At 54.4% G+C, this 17,672-nt stretch overlaps 1 protein-coding gene across 1 annotated transcript in view; it reads right to left on the bottom strand.

Annotated features, from left to right (window-relative positions):
* Positions 1–8,427: 8,427 nt before the first annotated feature.
* PIK3C2A (phosphatidylinositol-4-phosphate 3-kinase catalytic subunit type 2 alpha) overlaps positions 8,428–17,672 on the bottom strand; it is a 98,572-nt gene continuing 89,327 nt past the window's right edge. The window contains exons 27-34 of the mRNA XM_069964984.1: positions 16,917–17,026; positions 16,135–16,339; positions 15,934–16,058; positions 14,459–14,576; positions 14,267–14,348; positions 14,086–14,195; positions 12,751–12,876; positions 8,428–10,229 (exon numbers count right to left, since the gene is read on the bottom strand). Coding sequence (XP_069821085.1) covers positions 10,047–10,229; positions 12,751–12,876; positions 14,086–14,195; positions 14,267–14,348; positions 14,459–14,576; positions 15,934–16,058; positions 16,135–16,339; positions 16,917–17,026 — 1,059 coding nt within the window. The 3' untranslated portion in view covers positions 8,428–10,046. The remainder of the gene's footprint in view (positions 10,230–12,750; positions 12,877–14,085; positions 14,196–14,266; positions 14,349–14,458; positions 14,577–15,933; positions 16,059–16,134; positions 16,340–16,916; positions 17,027–17,672) is intronic.

The raw sequence follows: 17,672 nt of genomic DNA, 5'->3' as shown, positions 1-17,672 counted from the left end.
TACATCAACGGCGGCACAATTGGGGGTTTATTGCCCCTTAGGCAGGACAAAAAGAATGTTTATTAGTAAAAATAACTTTAAAGAATATACTAAGGATATGGTCCCTCCTCCCTCAGGTATAAGAGGAGGCCGGCCCCCCACGTTAGTGCGTTAATTTTTGTTTCTTTAACAGAGACTTCTGCAAATCAGAGAAATCAAAGACTTTATAAGAGCAGTGTCCAGACTTGGTCCGAGGACATGCAGACCTCTGAGTCCTTGGGATCTCTCTTTAGGCTAAGGACCCTATTACACGGGATGATTATCGTGCGAAAAATCGTTAAATCGTTCAAATTTAAACAATAATCGTTCTGTGTAATTGCAGGCAACAATCAAAAAATCGTTTGTATGTTGTTGATCGTTGATTTAGATCTGAACCTAAAATTATCGTTAATCGTTCGCCGTAATTTCACATTCGTTCGCTCAAGTTCCGCATTTTTTCACTAATCATTCAGTGCACATTGTCCATTGGTTCGCTAAGATCAGAAGGAATAAACTATCTGTATAATGATCGCAATAACGATCGTAACTAGCGATTATCGTTCTGTGTAATTTGGTAAACAATGTCAGGTTAACGATAAACAAACAATCTCGTTTGCAATCTTAAAGCGTTAGTCGTTAATTGTTACAAATCGCTCAATGTAATAGGACCCTTAAAGTCTTTAAAGGGGTATTCCCCCCAAGAGCTAAAAAATGAAATGCTCCCAAACCTAGCTGGTCTTACTCACCATGTCCCCCTGAATATTTTGAGCCGTCTCCCATCTTTCTAGCTGCTGCCGTTCCTGAGTTACAAGTTTTTCTAAAAGCCGATCTATATCCAAGATAGCAAACTACATTTCCCATCATGCAATGCGTCTGCCTGATGATGGTGAAGTAGCAGAGCTGAGACAATGAAGGAGATGATGACAGTGTAGCAGAGCTGAGATGGCGGTGTCGGTGTAGCAAAGCTGAGTTGGAAGTGACGGTGTAGCAGAGCTGAGTTGGCGGTGACGGTGTAGCAGAGCTGAGTTGGCGGTGACGGTGTAGCAGAGCTGAGTTGGCGGTGACGGAGTAGCAGAGCTGAGTTGGCGGTGACGGCGTAGCAGAGCTGAGTTGGCGGTGACGGCGTAGCAGAGCTGAGTTGGCGGTGACGGCGTAGCAGAGCTGAGTTGGCGGTGACGGCGTAGCAGAGCTGAGTTGGCGGTGACGGCGTAGCAGAGCTGAGTTGGCGGTGACGGCGTAGCAGAGCTGAGTTGGCGGTGACGGCGTAGCAGAGCTGAGTTGGCGGTGACGGCGTAGCAGAGCTGAGTTGGCGGTGACGGCGTAGCAGAGCTGAGTTGGCGGGGACGGCGTCGCAGAGCTGAGTTGCGGGGGCGGAGCTTGCCGCGGGCGAATGCGGAGGGGGGGGGCGGAGCTTACCGCGGGCGATTACGGGGGCGGAGCTTGCCGCGGGCGATTGCGGGGGGGCGGAGCTTGCCGCGGGTGAGTGCGGAGGCTATGCTGCGGGTGAGTGAGGGATGCCACAGGTGATGGGGGGGGGCGGTTGGTTGTGGGGCAGGGGGCTGTGTGCTGCGGGTGAGTGCGGAGGCTATACTGCGGGTGGGTGATGGGGAGGGCAGGGGGCTGTGTGCTGTGGGTGAGTGCGGAGGCTACACTGCGGGTGGGTGAGGGATGCCACAGGTGATGGGGGGGCGGTTGGTTGTGGGGCAGGGGGCTGTGTGCTGCGGGTGAGTGCGGAGGCTATACTGCGGGTGGGTGATGGGGGGGGCAGGGGGCTGTGTGCTGCGGGTGAGTGCGGAGGCTATACTGCGGGTGGGTGATGGGGGGGGCAGGGGGCTGTGTGCTGCGGGTGAGTGCGGAGGCTATACTGCGGGTGGGTGATGGGGGGGGCAGGGGGCTGTGTGCTGTGGGTGAGTGCGGAGGCTACACTGCGGGTGGGTGATGGGGGGGGCTGTGTGCTGCGGGTGAGTGCGGAGGCTACACTGTGGGTGGGTGATGGGGGGGGGGCTGTGTGCTGCGGGTGAGTGCTGGCCGGTGGCCGGGAGGCTCTGGACACAGGGGGTGAGCTCTGGGCTGGGGGTGACCGGGTGGCTGCTGTTACAGAGGGAGACAGTGGCTGATCACTGTCTCCATCTCTAACAGCAGCCACCCCATCAGTGTTCTCAGTCACTTCACTGTGCTGGGACTGAGGACACGTGATGCCGACACGGAGGGTGGGGGCCAGGAGCAGGGAGCGTGTTGGGTTGGACTAAGGTCTGATGATTCTATGCAATCCGTGGGGGTGAATGCAGCTGGATAACAGCAAAACTGTGCAGAATCCATACTAACTTTATATTGGAAAGATGAAAAGCTACTGGTGGGCAGCATATTAATGCAAAAATAATTTTGGGGGGAATACCACTTTAAGTAAAGAGCCCTTTGAACCGCTCTCCAAAATTCCTTTAAAGTTACTAGCCCTAAAGACGACTTTTTTACTGGCCATCACCTTGGCCAAGCGTGTAGGAGAATTTCAGGCCTTATCCTCAGTTGAACCCTGCACCACCTTTTTATAAGATAAGGTCCTTCTAAAGTTCCTTCCTTCATTTTCTCATTTCATTTTTCAGTGTCCTTTCATTTTCTAACCTGAATCAGTTGGTAGTCATCCCGGTACTTTCCCCAGAACTTACAGCAGAAGACCTTGGGAAAAACCTGGGAGCCTGGACATGGTGAGATGCCTAAAGACCTATCTTCTTAGAAGTAAGGACTTCAGGCAATCAGAAAATTAGTTTGTGTCCTTTTCTGGACAAAACAAGAGTCTAAAAGCATCTAAACTCTCAGTCTCCAGGTGGATTTCTGAATGCATCAATTGCTGCCATGAGACTGAATGAGAAAGATCCACATGAATTTACCAAGGCCCACTCAACTCGAGCGGTGGCGACTTCGTGGGCTGAAAAAGCTCTGATCCCGTCGGAACAGATCTGTCAATCTTGGTCTACTCCAAGAACATTTTTCGAACACTACCGTATAAGAGGTTCTTCCTCTTCTACCTTGGACTTTTCTTCTTCAGTAGTCAGCCAGGCATTCAAGATTCCCAACCCTAGGGATTAATGTACACGCTAAATCCCCAATTGTGCCGCTGTGGTCGTAAGGTAAGGTTACATTTGATTGATAATGTGTTTTCCAACAGCGTGTTTTGTCCAACAGCGGCAACCATACCTAGCGTATAAGAAGATTCCCAACTTTAACCCCGATTTTTCAGGGTTAAAAAGTCGTCTTATATGCCGGAAAATCGGGTATTTGTTTTTGTCTTTATTATTAACTCACTGACGTGGGGGGCCAGCCTCCTTTTTACCTCAGGGAGGAGGGGCCATATCCTAAGTAAAGTTATTCTTACTTTTAAATATTTTTTTTTGTACTACCTAAGCTCACAGGGGCAGTAAACCCCAAATTGTGCTGCTGTTGGACTAAGGGAAAACACATTATCAATCAAATTCTGATGAATATGTCCAATGGGACATTTTGGAGACTTCCTCACAGTCCTCACCTATTGTTCCAGGAGGAAAGATTGTGTCTGATGAATCAACAGCTACTACGACAACCCTTATGTGGACCTTATGCTTACTTGGGATACATCAGAATATATGGTTTTTACTCTGGGACCTCAGCTTCCTCACCTATTGTCCCAGAAGGGCAGATTGTGTCTGGGTCTGGACTACCTATGATTGAGTGCCTGAAGATTGACAGCCCATACCGATGAGCTGAGGCTTTTCAGAATTGGTGGTAAACATTCTTCTGCTATTAAGAACAGAATCCACTAACAGAACCTTCCCGAGGGTCAAGGAGGTTTTCTATCCTGGTGTGAGAAGAATGGGTTTGAGAAAGGGCTGAAGCTGCTACCATCAAAGTCCATGTCTCTGCTCTTTATGCCCTTCTAGACGGCTGACTGTCCCATGATTCCCCTAATACAGAGATTTATTACAGCTACAGAGAGGATTTAACCGACTGCCATGGATCTGACTCCAGGTGGGATCTGGGACTTGTCCTGGATCAGCTCTGCAAAGCTCCGTTTTGAGCCATTGCTTTGGTTAGATTACCTGGCCCTCAGGGTCCGCTTCCTAGTAGCTATTACATCTGCAATACGCGGCGGGTGTGACACAGGTGTTAGGAGCCACTGAACCAGCTCATTTTATCCTCGGGGCTGGCGTAGTCATGAGAACTTTGTCGTCTCTTAACCCCAAGGTTCCTTCCTTTTCCAACATTACTCAGCAGGTTAAGTTACCTGTTTTTTGTCTAAATTCCTCCAATGAGGAAGAGTTACGACTGCGGATGTGGGCTGGGCCTTGAGAACGATATAGAGAGAATCTGAGAAGTCAGATTTTTTGTATCTTTTTCAGGAACAGGGTTGGAAGTCCCCAAAGGGAGAAGGCAGACTCTCTCTGTGTGTTACCAAGAGGTGGGAGGCCAAGCACCAGAATCCATTCAACAAGGGCAATGTCTACACCCTAGCTGGAGAAGATGTGCATGCCCATCGATCACATATGCAAAACTTGTAAGGGAAAGTGTCACGTCACTGGAGTGCTGTAATATGATTATGCTGTGAATAAAACACTACTACTTTTTCATCTTTACCTGGTGTGCCGTGGACTATCTTCTACTATATATATATATATATATATATATACCCCTCTTAGATGTGAGGAAATGAAATCTTCTCAGTGATACTCTGCTCTGTACAAAGCTGAATGTACTGACACCAACATCCCACACACATCATCCCTGGGAATCCCAATGACGGCCTAGAGGTGGCAACACACACAGAATTACAGTGGTAACCCCTTCCAGGCTGATCCAACTGTGCTGTAATGTCTCTCTCTATATATATATATATATATATATATATATATATATATATATATATATATATATATATATATATATATGTGTGTGTGTGTGTGTGTGTGTGTGTGTGTGTGTGTGTGTGTGTGTGGTCTCCACTTGCCTGTATGGCCTCCCTACAAGGCCCGGGCATGCTCCTGATGAGGTGTATGACTTCCCTACAAGGCCCGGGCATGCTCCTGATGAGGTGTCTGTATGACCTCCCTACAAGGCCCGGGCATGCTCCTGATGAGGTGTATGACTTCCCTACAAGGCTCGGGCATGCTCCTGATGAGGTGTCTGTATGACCTCCCTACAAGGCCCGGGCATGCTCCTGCTGAGGTGTCTGTATGACCTCCCTACAAGGCCCGGGCATGCTCCTGATGAGGTGTCTGTATGACCTCCCTACAAGGCCTGGGCATGCTCCTGATGAGGTGTCTGTATGACCTCCCTACAAGGCCCGGGCATGCTCCCGATGAGGTGTCTGTGTGACCTCCCTACAAGGCCCGGGCATGCTCCCGATGAGGTGTCTGTATGACCTCCCTACAAGGCCCGGGCATGCTCCTGATGAGGTGTCTGTATGACCTCCCTACAAGGCCTGGGCATGCTCCTGATGAGGTGTCTGTATGACCTCCCTACAAGGCCCGGGCATGCTCCTGATGAGGTGTCTGTATGACCTCCCTACAAGGCCTGGGCATGCTCCTGATGAGGTGTCTGTATGACCTCCCTACAAGGCCCGGGCATGCTCCCGATGAGGTGTCTGTGTGACCTCCCTACAAGGCCCGGGCATGCTCCCGATGAGGTGTCTGTATGACCTCCCTACAAGGCGCGGGCATGCTCCTGATGAGGTGTATGACCTCCCTACAAGGCCCGGGCATGCTCCTGATGAGGTGTATGACCTCCCTACAAGGCCCGGGCATGCTCCTGATGAGGCGGCTGTATGATCTTCCTACAAGGCCCGGGCATGCTCCTGATGAGGTGTCTGTATGACCTCCCTACAAGGCCCGGGCATGCTCCTGATGAGGTGTCTGTATGACCTCCCTACAAGGCCCGGGCATGCTCCTGCTGAGGTGTCTGTATGACCTCCCTACAAGGCCCGGGCATGCTCCTGATGAGGTGTATGACTTCCCTACAAGGCTCGGCATGCTCCTGATGAGGTGTCTGTATGACCTCCCTACAAGGCCCGGGCATGCTCCTGATGAGGTGTCTGTATGACCTCCCTACAAGGCCCGGGCATGCTCCTGATGAGGTGTCTGTATGACCTCCCTACAAGGCCCGGGCATGCTCCTGATGAGGTGTCTGTATGACCTCCCTACAAGGCACGGGCATGCTCCTGATGAGGTGTATGACCTCCCTACAAGGCCCGGGCATGCTCCTGATGAGGTGTCTGTATGACCTCCCTACAAGGCCTGGGCATGCTCCTGATGAGGTGTATGACCTCCCTACAAGGCCCGGGCATGCTCCTCATGAGGTGTCTGTATGACCTCCCTACAAGGCCCAGGCATGCTCCTGATGAGGTGGCTGTATAACCTCCCTACAAGGCCCAGACATGCTCCTGATGAGGTGTATGACCTCCCTACAAGGCCCGGGCATGCTCCTGATGAGGTGTATGACCTCCCTACAAGGCCCGGGCATGCTCCTGATGAGGTGTATGACCTCCCTACAAGGCCTGGGCATGCTCCTGATGAGGTGTATGACCTCCCTACAAGGCCCGGGCATGCTCCTGATGAGGTGTCTGTATGACCTCCCTACAAGGCCCGGGCATGCTCCTGATGAGGTGTATGACCTCCCTACAAGGCCCGGGCATGCTCCTGATGAGGTGTATGACCTCCCTACAAGGCCCGGGCATGCTCCTGATGAGGTGTATGACCTCCCTACAAGGCCCGGGCATGCTCCTGATGAGGTGTATGACCTCCCTACAAGGCCCGGGCATGCTTCTGATGAGATGGCCGATAGTCTCCTGAGGGATCTCTTCCCAGATCTGGACTGAAGTCTTCTCCACCTCCTGGACAGTCTGTTCTATAAATTGACGTTGGTGGATGGAGGAGACATGATGTCCCCGATGTGCTCAATGGGATTCAGGGGAACGAGCGGCCAGTCCATAGCTTCACTGCCTCCATCTTGTAGGAACTGCTGACACTGCAGCCACATGAGATCTAGCATTGTCCTGCATTTGGAGGAACCCCAACCGCTATCCCACCACCACTACCGCTGCAGGGAGGAGATCCAGGGCTATCCCACCACCACTACAGGGTGGAGATCCAGGGCTATCCCACCACCACCGCTGCAGGGTGGAGATCCAGGGCTATCCCACCACCACCGCTGCAGGGTGGAGATCCAGGACTATCCCACCACTACCGCTGCAGGGAGGAGATCCAGGACTATCCCACCACCACCGCTGCAGGGTGGAGATCCAGGACTATCCCACCACCACTACCGCTGCAGGGAGGAGATCCAGGACTATCCCACCACCACTACCGCTGCAGGGAGGAGATCCAGGACTATCCCACCACCACTACCGCTGCAGGGAGGAGATCCAGATCTATCCCAAGACCACTGCTGCAGGGAGGAGATCCAGGACTATCCCACCACTACCGCTGCAGGAAGGGGATCCAGGGCTATCCCACCACCACCGCTGCAGGGTGTTGATCCAGGGCTATCCCACCACCACTACCGCTGCAGGGAGGAGATCCGGGGCTATCCCACCACCACTACCGCTGCAGGGAGGAGATCCAGGGCTATCCCACCACCACTACCGCTGCAGGGAGGAGATCCAGGGCTATCCCACCACCACCGCTGCAGGGAGAAGATCCAGGACTATCCCACCACTACCGCTGCAGGGAGGAGATCCAGGACTATCCCACCACCACTACCGCTGCAGGGAGAAGATCCAGGACTATCCCAAGACCACCGCTGCAGGGTGGAGATCCAGGACTATCCCACCACCACTACCGCTGCAGGGAGGAGATCCAGGACTATCCCAAGACCACCGCTGCAGGGTGGAGATCCAGGGCTAGATCCTGCCCCCCCTCCCCCACTGCAGGGAGATCCCGGGTTATGGTGCCCCCTACTGCAGGGAGATCTAAGGCTATAATCACTACCCTCGCAGGTCAGGCTGTCTAATAGGCTCAGTGGCCGTTCCCGTCGGAGCCTGGTGGTGGCCGAGCACTGTGCGGCACTTGTTGGGGTGTCTTCTTGGTCTGGTGAGGATTGCTTCGGATGTGATCACACATGTTTTTTGTGCTGTGATTTTCCTGTGAATTGCAGATTCGAGGTCACGCTGCAGCATCTTCACCGCAATGTTGACTGGATCGCAGCAAATATGGCGCCAGTTTTCATGCAACTGCAAAACTCACAGCAAAGTAACAGGAAAATCGAAAAAAAAACAAACCGCCATGTGTGACTCAAAAGAGAACTCCGCATGGAAAAAACGGCTTTTAAACTGGTGTCAGAAAGTTATAAAGATCAGCAAATTACCTGTCTTCCAGTACTTATCAGCTGCTGTATGTCCTGCAGGAAGTGGTATATTCTCTTCAGTCTGGACTCACAACTCTCTGGTGAATGCAAAACTAGCAAAATTTTATTTGTAGGACAGTGAGAAATGTTAGGTTTGGCGGTAGAGATGGCGCTGGGTGCGGCAGCGGAGGTATATATAGCGGAGCGGACAGTCACGGACGCTTCCATCGTCTCAGACACAATAAATACAATGTACATCTATACACAACGCTGTGCGCTCCGTCACCGACCGTCAGCTCCGGGATCTTATACAGTAACATTCTGACCACCCTCCAGACATGTATCTGCAGCCACCACTAGGGGGAGCTCACAGCATAGTATCAGGTACTACCCTACAGAGGAGGAGGTGCTGCTGCAGCATAGTGTCTGTACGCAGAGGGTTTGGAGCTGTGTGTCAGGAAGGATCCCGCTGCTATATAGATTATAATGGCCCCTGTCCGGTGGACAGGTATATAGTGAGGATACCCTTGTCCGCGTAGGGAGAGTATAACGCACAGTGCTGTAAGAAAATAAAATAGAGACGTCTATAGTAGAAGGAAAACTTTGGAAAAGTCTAGAACTTTGGTAGAAGGACCTGGGGGCTACGCTACACCTCAGCTTGTGCTTTTTGGACTAATAAAATATAGATCTATGTAGATGATCCCCGATTCCCTTTATGTAGCGGAGCAGCCGGCGGCTGGCCAGGAGGGCGGGGTCTCAGGTTAACCCTTCTCCCCACAGTCACCACCCTCAGGGGTTAAGGCAGGAGCGGTTATTGCAGCAGTGACCAACGCAGGGCAGAGAGGAGGAGCAGACACTCCAGCCGCACTGCCCACTAGGGGGCGCTCACAGTCAGCGCAGGGCAGAGAGGAGGAGGATGAGGAGATGCCAGGCCGCACTGCCCACTAGGGGGCGCTCACAGTCAGCGCAGGGCAGAGAGGAAGAGGATAAGGAGACGCCAGGCCGCACTGCCCACTAGGGGGCGCTCACAGTCAGCGCAGGGCAGAGAGGAGGAGGATGAGAAGATGCCAGGCCGCACTGCCCACTAGGGGGCGCTCACAGTCAGCGCAGGGCAGAGAGGAGGAGGATGAGAAGATGCCAGGCCGCACTGCCCACTAGGGGGCGCTCACAGTCAGCGCAGGGCAGAGAGGAGGAGGATGAGGAAATGCCCGACCGCACTGCCCACTAGGGGGCGATCACAGTCAGCGCAGGGCAGAGAGGAGGAGGATGAGGAGATGCCAGGCCGCACTGCCCACTAGGGGGCGCTCACAGTCAGCGCAGGGCAGAGAGGAGGAGGATGAGGAGATGCCAGGCCGCACTGCCCACTAGGGGGCGCTCACAGTCAGCGCAGGGCAGAGAGGAGGAGGATGAGGAAATGCCCGACCGCACTGCCCACTAGGGGGCGATCACAGTCAGCGCAGGGCAGAGAGGAGGAGGATGAGGAGATGCCAGGCCGCACTGCCCACTAGGGGGCGCTCACAGTCAGCGCAGGGCAGAGAGGAGGAGGATGAGGAGATGCCAGGCCGCACTGCCCACTAGGGGGCGCTCACAGTCAGCAAGTGGTTGTGGAATGTTGGTTAGTGGATTATGGCAGGACTGACGCTCCGGTATAGTGGTCATGGCAGCGTCTGCTTCTATGAAATGTTCAGTACAATGAAATCTACAAGACGTCCATGAGGGGCTCAGGGGTACGGCACCTCCATCAGCTTGTACCATCCCACAGTCTCCTGGTTCAAGTTGAAATCTTTCAGTGCGAGCGTCAGACCCCCGAGGAAGAAGTTCTCCCGTAGAGATTCAGCGCTCAGGACGCTTAACTGGAGGTCTCTCTGCCGGAGGGTCTCCTTACTATATCCGCTATACACCAGCTGTAGGGGCAACAAGAGTAAACAGGGTTATAGCATACAGCAACCTGCCCTGGAGGCATGGCATTGTACAGCATTGGGGGGGGGGGGGGGGGGGGGGGGGGGGGGCAGGGCAGTGTACAGCATGGGGGGAGGGGGGGGAGGGCAGGCAATGTAAGGCATCAGGGGTGGGGGCAGGGCGGTGTACAGCATTGGGGGGGAAGGGAGGGCAGGCAGTGTAAGGCATGGGGGGGGCAGTGTAAGGCATGGGGGGGGGCAGGGCAGTGTACAGCATTGGGGGGAAGGGGGGGGGAGGGCAGGCAATGTAAGGCATGGGGGGGGCAGGGTAAGGCATGGGGGGGGCAGGGCAGTGTACAGCATTGGGGGGAAGGGGGGGGGGAGGGCAGGCAATGTAAGGCATCAGGGGTGGGGGCAGGGCAGTGTACAGCATTGGGGGGGAAGGGAGGGCAGGCAGTGTAAGGCATGGGGGGGGCAGTGTAAGGCATGGGGGGGGGCAGGGCAGTGTAAGGCATGGGGGTCAGGGGGCAGTGTACAGCCTGGGGGGGGGGGAGGGCAGGCAATGTGAGGCATGGGGGGGAGGCAGGCAATGTGAGGCATGGGGGGGCAGGCAATGTGAGGCATGGGGGGGAGGCAGGCAATGTGAGGCATGGGGGGGCAGGCAATGTGAGGCATGGGGGGGAGGCAGGCAATGTGAGGCATGGGGGGGCAGGCAATGTGAGGCATGGGGGGGGCAGGCAATGTGAGGCATGGGGGGGCAGGCAATGTAAGGCATGGGGGAGGCAAGCAATGTAAGGCATGGGGGGGGGGGCAGGCAATGTAAGGCATGGGGGGGAGGGCAAGCAATGTGAGGCATGGGGGGGGGGGAGGCAATGTAAGGCATGGGGGGGGGCAGGCAATGTAAGGCATGGGGGGGGGGGCAGGCCAGTGTAAGGGCCCTATTCTACAGTAACGATGATGGGCCCCATTTGGCCCGATTCGGCCGATTATCGTTCGGTGCAATAGGGAGAAAGATCAGCCGATGATCGCCTGATTGAATAGCGGTTGAATAGCGGTGCATGGCGGGCGACCGACGATTTGACAGGCAGCAGCATCATACATTACATCCCACACGCTCTATCTTCTGAATGGCCGGTCAGCTGACGGAGCCACGGGGGTCCCGGCCTGTGATTGGCTGAGTGTGGCCTGTCAGCTGACCGGCCATTCTGAAGATAGAGCGCGCGGGACCTGGGGATGAAGACAGCGCGGAGAAGAAGCCTGGACACGTAATGTATGATGCTGCAAGGACATCGGTAACTATGTCCCTGCAGCCCTCGCTCAACGATCATCGGGCCGTGGAATAGGCCCAGTAAATGAGCGGCAATCTAGTAGATCGCTGCTCGTTTACATCGTTGATCGGGCCCTCCTCGGCCCGTGGAATAGGACCCTAAGGACCCTATTCCACCGGACGATTATCGTTCGCATAATTGTTAACGATTAACGATCTCAAACGACCGCTATTGCGAAAGACCTGAAAACGTTCACTCATTTCCATGGAACGATAATCGTTACTTATGATCGTATTTGCGATTGTTTTTTCTTTGCTATTTCTTCGCTATTGCGTTCGTATCTACTGCGAACGACCGAACGATGTCTTATTCAATGTGAACTATTTGCGAACGTTATGCAGGCAGGGAGGGCAGGGGGCAGTGTAAGGCATGGGGGGGGGGGCAGTGTAAGGAATGGGGGGGCAGCATTGGGGGGGAAGGGAGGGCAGGCAGTGTAAGGAATGGGGGGGCAGCATTGGGGGGGGGGGAAGGGAGGGCAGGCAGTGTAAGGCATGGGGCAGTGTAAGGCATGGGAGGGGCAGGGGGCAGTGTAAGGAATGGGAGGGGCAGGGCAGTGTACAGCATTGGGGGGGAAGGGAGGGCAGGCAGTGTAAGGCATGGGGGGGGCAGGGCAGTGTACAGCATTGGGGGAAAAGGGAGGGCAGGCAGTGTAAGGCAGGGGGCAGTGTAAGGCATGGGGGGGGCAGTGTAAAGCATGGGGGGGGGGGCAGTGTAAGGCATGGGGGGCCGGGCAGTGTAAGGAATGGGGGGCAGGGCAGTGTACAGCATTGGGGGGGAAGGGAGGGCAGGCAGTGTAAGGCATGGGGGGGCAGTGGGCAGTGTAAGGCATGGGGGGGGGGGCAGGGCAGTGTACAGCATTGGGGGGGAAGGGAGGGCAGGCAGTGTAAGGCATGGGGCAGTGTAAGGCATGGGGGGGCAGTGGGCAGTGTAAGGCATGGGGGGGGCAGGGCAGTGTACAGCATTGGGGGGGAAGGGAGGGCAGGCAGTGTAAGGCATGGGGGGGCAGTGGGCAGTGTAAGGCATGGGGGGGGGCAGGGCAGTGTAAGGCATGGGGGGGGGCAGATAAAAATAAGTTTAAAAGATGTCAGCTATTCCTGGTTTCTATGGTTTGTGTTCAGCCTCTAGAGGTCTGAAGATGTATAACACAGGACCCTCTGACTGCTCGGCCCTGCACCGGCCGCTCCATACACACAACTCACCATCTCGTTAAATGTCGGGTTGCAGGTTTTCCGGGAAATTTTGGTTTTCCGTTTGGAGGTTTTGTGGGGGTCCGGGAGCAGATAGGTCTTCACGTAAGGGTTGGGGTCTGTACTATCCTCGGTCACCTGGAAAACAAAGAGATCTACTGTAAGCTGCTGGGAGGTATAGTCCGTGGCCGGGATCTACAGTAAGCTGCTGGGAGGTATAGTCCGTGGCCGGGATCTACTTTAAGCTGCTGGGAGGTATAGTCCGTGGCCGGGATCTACTTTAAGCTGCTGGGAGGTATAGTCCGTGGCCGGGATCTACTGTAAGCTGCTGGGAGGTATAGTCCGTGGCCGGGATCTACTTTAAGCTGCTGGGAGGTATAGTCCGTGGCCGGGATCTACTTTGAGCTGCTGGGAGGTAGAGTCCGTGGCCGGGATCTACTGTAAGCTGCTGGGAGGTATAGTCCGTGGCCGGGATCTACTTTAAGCTGCTGGGAGGTATAGTCCGTGGCCGGGATCTACAGTAAGCTGCTGGGAGGTATAATCTGTGGCCGGGATCTACTTTGAGCTGCTGGGAGGTATAGTCTGTGGCCGGGATCTACTTTGAGCTGCTGGGAGTTATATAGTCTGTGGCCGGGATCTACTTTGAGCTGTTGGGAGGTATAGTCTGTGGCCGGGATCTACTTTGATCTGCTGGGAGGTATAGTCTGTGGCAGGGATCTACTTTGAGCTGCTGGGAGGTATAGTCTGTGGCCGGGATCTACTTTGAGCTGCTGGGAGGTATAGTCTGTGGCCGGGATCTACTTTGAGCTGCTGGGAGGTATAGTCTGTGGCCGGGATCTACTTTGAGCTGCTGGGAGGTATAGTCTGTGGCCGGGATCTACTTTGAGCTGCTGGGAGGTATAGTCTGTGGCCGGGATCTACTTTGAGCTGCTGGGAGGTATAGTCTGTGGCCGGGATGTACAGTAAGCTGCTGGGAGGTATAGTCTGTGGCCGGGATCTACTTTGAGCTGCTGGGAGGTATAGTCTGTGGCCGGGATCTACTTTGAGCTGCTGGGAGGTAGAGTCTGTGGCCGGGATCTACTTTGAGCTGCTGGGAGGTATAGTCTGTGGCCGGGATCTACAGTAAGCTGCTGGGAGGTATAGTCTGTGGCCGGGATCTACTTTGAGCTGCTGGGAGGTATAGTCTGTGGCCGGGATCTACTTTGAGCTGCTGGGAGGTATAGTCTGTGGCCGGGATCTACTTTGAGCTGCTGGGAGGTATAGTTTGTGGCTAGGATCTGCAATGATCTACTGTCTGGCGCTGGAGCTGCCGGGATCTCACCATATTCATACACGTCCGGCACTCACCAGATCCTTTATGTGCATCACCATAATGAACAGCGTCCCGTTCCGGTAAGAAATGGATAACTTCACTTCTCCTTCTATTTTCCCAGCTCCTGGGCTGAGGGGAGGGTCACCTGGAGGACAGGTGAGGGTTAATAGTGCAGGCTATACAGGGGGGATATAACAGACTGGGGGTCCGCCATACCTGTATAGCGCATAGTGACATCACTCCCATCTATCTTCTCATCGCGGGGCAGCGGGTGGAAGAAAGTATAGACCAGGTCACACTGTCAGATAAACAAGGGGCAGGTCAGTGCCATAGAGGAGAGAGGGAGCAGCGATAACCCCTGCATGGGGCCCCTGGAGACATCACATGGCTGCTCCTGCAGGCACTCACCTCGGACACCTCAGACGGGCTGCCCAGCAGGCTCTGGATGTAACTGTTCAGCTCCACCTTCCTCTTGGCGGCCACGTCTTTTATGTGAGTTCTTCCCAGGATGACTTTACTCGGGAAACTAATGGAAAAAAAGAAACGTCTGAGTCTTCTCTACAGGAGCCATGGACAACACAACAAATGGCAGCCATAACTCCGCCCCATCAGCTCCGCCTCCAGGAGGATAAGGGACCCCGTCACCATCAGCTCCGCCTCCAGGAGGATAAGGGACCCTATTACCATCAGCTCCCCGTCCAGGAGGATAAGGGACCAGTTACCATCAGCTCCGCCTCCAGGAGGATAAGGGACCCTATTACCATCAGCTCCGCCTCCAGGAGGATAAGGGACCCTATTACCATCAGCTCCGCCTCCAGGAGGATAAGGGACCCTATTACCATCAGCTCCGCCTCCAGGAGGATAAGGGACCCTATTACCATCAGCTCCGCCTCCAGGAGGATAAAGGACCCTATTACCATCAGCTCCGCCTCCAGGAGGATAAAGGACCCTATTACCATCAGCTCCGCCTCCAGGAGGATAAGGGACCCTATTACCATCAGCTCCCCGTCCAGGAGGATAAGGGACCAGTTACCATCAGCTCCGCCTCCAGGAGGATAAGGGACCCTGTTACCATCAGCTCCGCCTCCAGGAGGATAAGAGTCCCCCTCCCCATCAGCTCCGCCTCCAGGAGGATAAGGGACCATATTACCATCAGCTCCGCCTCCAGGAGGATAAGGGACCATATTACCATCAGCTCCGCCTCCAGGAGGATAAGAGACCCTATTATCATCAGCTCCGCCTCCAGGAGGATAAGGGACCAGTTACCATCAGCTCCGCCTTCAGGAGGATAAGAGACCCCCTCCCCATCAGCTCCGCCTCCAGGAGGATAAGAGACCCTATTACCATCAGCTCCCCGTCCAGAAGGGTAAGGGACCCTATTACCATCAGCTCCGCCTTCAGGAGGATAAGAGACCCTATTACCATCAGCTCCGCCTCCAGGAGGATAAGGGACCCTATTACCATCAGCTCCGCCTCCAGGAGGATAAGGGACCCTATTACCATCAGCTCCACCTCCAGGAGGATAAGGGACCCTATTACCATCAGCTCCGCCTCCAGGAGGATAAGGGACCCTATTACCATCAGCTCCGCCTCCAGGAGGATAAGGGACCCTATTACCATCAGCTCCGCCTCCAAGAGGATAAGGGACCCTATTACCATCAGCTCCGCCTCCAGGAGGGTAAGGGACCAGTTACCATCAGCTCCACCTCCAGGAGGATAAGGGACCCTATTACCATCAGCTCCCCGTCCAGGAGGATAAGGGACTCTTCACCATCATGATGTAGTTTTTGCCACTGAACTCGATCTTAGGAGGCGTCATATGTACAGATCCTCGGTGACCACTCACCTGACTTACAGAAACGTGCGGCATGTCAGCTACTCACCCCGGTAACTTCCAGAGAGGAAACAAGATGCTGAGCTTATTGTGCAGCTCCTGGAATTCATCGAAGGTGCGGAATATGAAGAGCGAATCTTCCTGCGCCTCCCGTGTCACTCTCACCACGTAAATCTACCGGAAACATACAGATCATCATGAACGCACCACAACCATACTGTGCAGGGCAGGGGAGAGGCCAGTAACTCACATAATACTTATCCGGATTATATCGCTTGTGATACGTGAAGATGGATGCCTCTCTGATGCGACCGTCCTGCTTCAGGGTATAGGTCTTAGGAGAGAACGTTAGGATGGCGTCATCGCTTGCTGGGAGCCCGGAGAATCGCTGCGCCAGGTTGTGGATGAAGAAGTTAAACTTTGTGGCGACGCTCCCCAGACTGGACTCGATCAACCTGAAGAGGAGACGGCACAATGAGACGAAGAAGAGGAGATGGCACAATGAGAAGAAGAAGAGGAGACGGCACAACGAGAAGAAGAAGAGGAGACGGCACAACGAGAAGAAGAAGAGGAGACGGCACAATGAGAAGAAGAGAAGGCACAATGAGAAGAAGAGGAGACCGCACAACGAGAAGAGGAGACCGCACAACGAGAAGAGGAGACCGCACAACGAGAAGAGGAGACCGCACAATGAGAAGAAGAAGAGGAGACGGCACAATGAGAAGAAGAAGAGGAGACGGCACGATGAGAAGAAGAGGAGACGGCACAACGAGAAGAGGAGGAGACGGCACAACGAGAAGAAGAGGAGACGGCACAATGAGAAGAAGAGGAGACGGCACAATGAGAAGAGGAGGAGACGGCACAATGAGAAGAAGAGGAGACGGCACAATGAGAAGAAGAGGAGACGGCACAATGAGAAGAGGAGGAGACGGCACAATGAGAAGAGGAGGAGACGGCAGAATGAGAAGAGCAGCAGTCAAGAAGAGAACAAGAAGAGCTACAGGACAACGGGCAGAAGACACTGCTCATCACCTGGTGAAAAAGATAGTGGCCTCCGCGTCTGTGGCGTGTGGCTGCAGAGCATCGTGCACATACTTCAGATCCTGAACACCAGTCAGTTCTGGCAGCCCAGAGGAAAGCATCTGAGGGGAAGAAGAGACGATCAGACAAGGAACTCCAGGACTCATTTATGGCCTTAAACCCATTATAACAACCATCACCACGGACGTCTCCACCTGTTACCTATGGGGAATCTCTTCTCCATTGTGATACCGGACAATGCCTCCCCTGCCTGGGTTCTCTCCTCTCTCTGTACACTCATACACCCACTGTGTGATTCTTCTCCTCCCCTGCCTGGGTTCTCTCCTCTCTCTGTACACTGATACACCGCCTGTGTTATTCTTCTCCTCCCCTGCCTGGGTTCTCTCCTCTCTCTGTACACTCATACACCCCCTGTGTGATTCTTCTCCTCCCCTGCCTGGGTTCTCTCCTCTCTCTGTACACTCATACACCGTCTGTGTTATTCTTCTCCTCCTGTCTGCCTGGAGTCCTGATCTCTCTTGCTGTGATTGTGCAGTGGGTAGAGGAGTCCTGATCTCTCTTGCTGTGATTGTGCAGTGGGTAGAGGAGTCCTGATCTCTCTTGCTGTGATTGTGCAGTGGGTAGAGGAGTCCTGATCTCTCTTGCTGTGATTGTGCACTGGGTAGAGGAGTCCTGATCTCTCTTGCTGTGATTGTGCACTGAGTGGGGGAGTCCATGATACATGAGGTCCTAGATGAGAGTCCAGCA

The sequence above is a fragment of the Dendropsophus ebraccatus genome, chromosome 4 (assembly GCF_027789765.1).
Source record: "Dendropsophus ebraccatus isolate aDenEbr1 chromosome 4, aDenEbr1.pat, whole genome shotgun sequence".
In the NCBI taxonomy this organism is placed as follows: domain Eukaryota; kingdom Metazoa; phylum Chordata; class Amphibia; order Anura; family Hylidae; genus Dendropsophus; species Dendropsophus ebraccatus.
The sequence above is the reverse complement of the archived record's forward strand: the minus strand, read 5'-3'. Positions and strand labels throughout refer to the sequence as shown.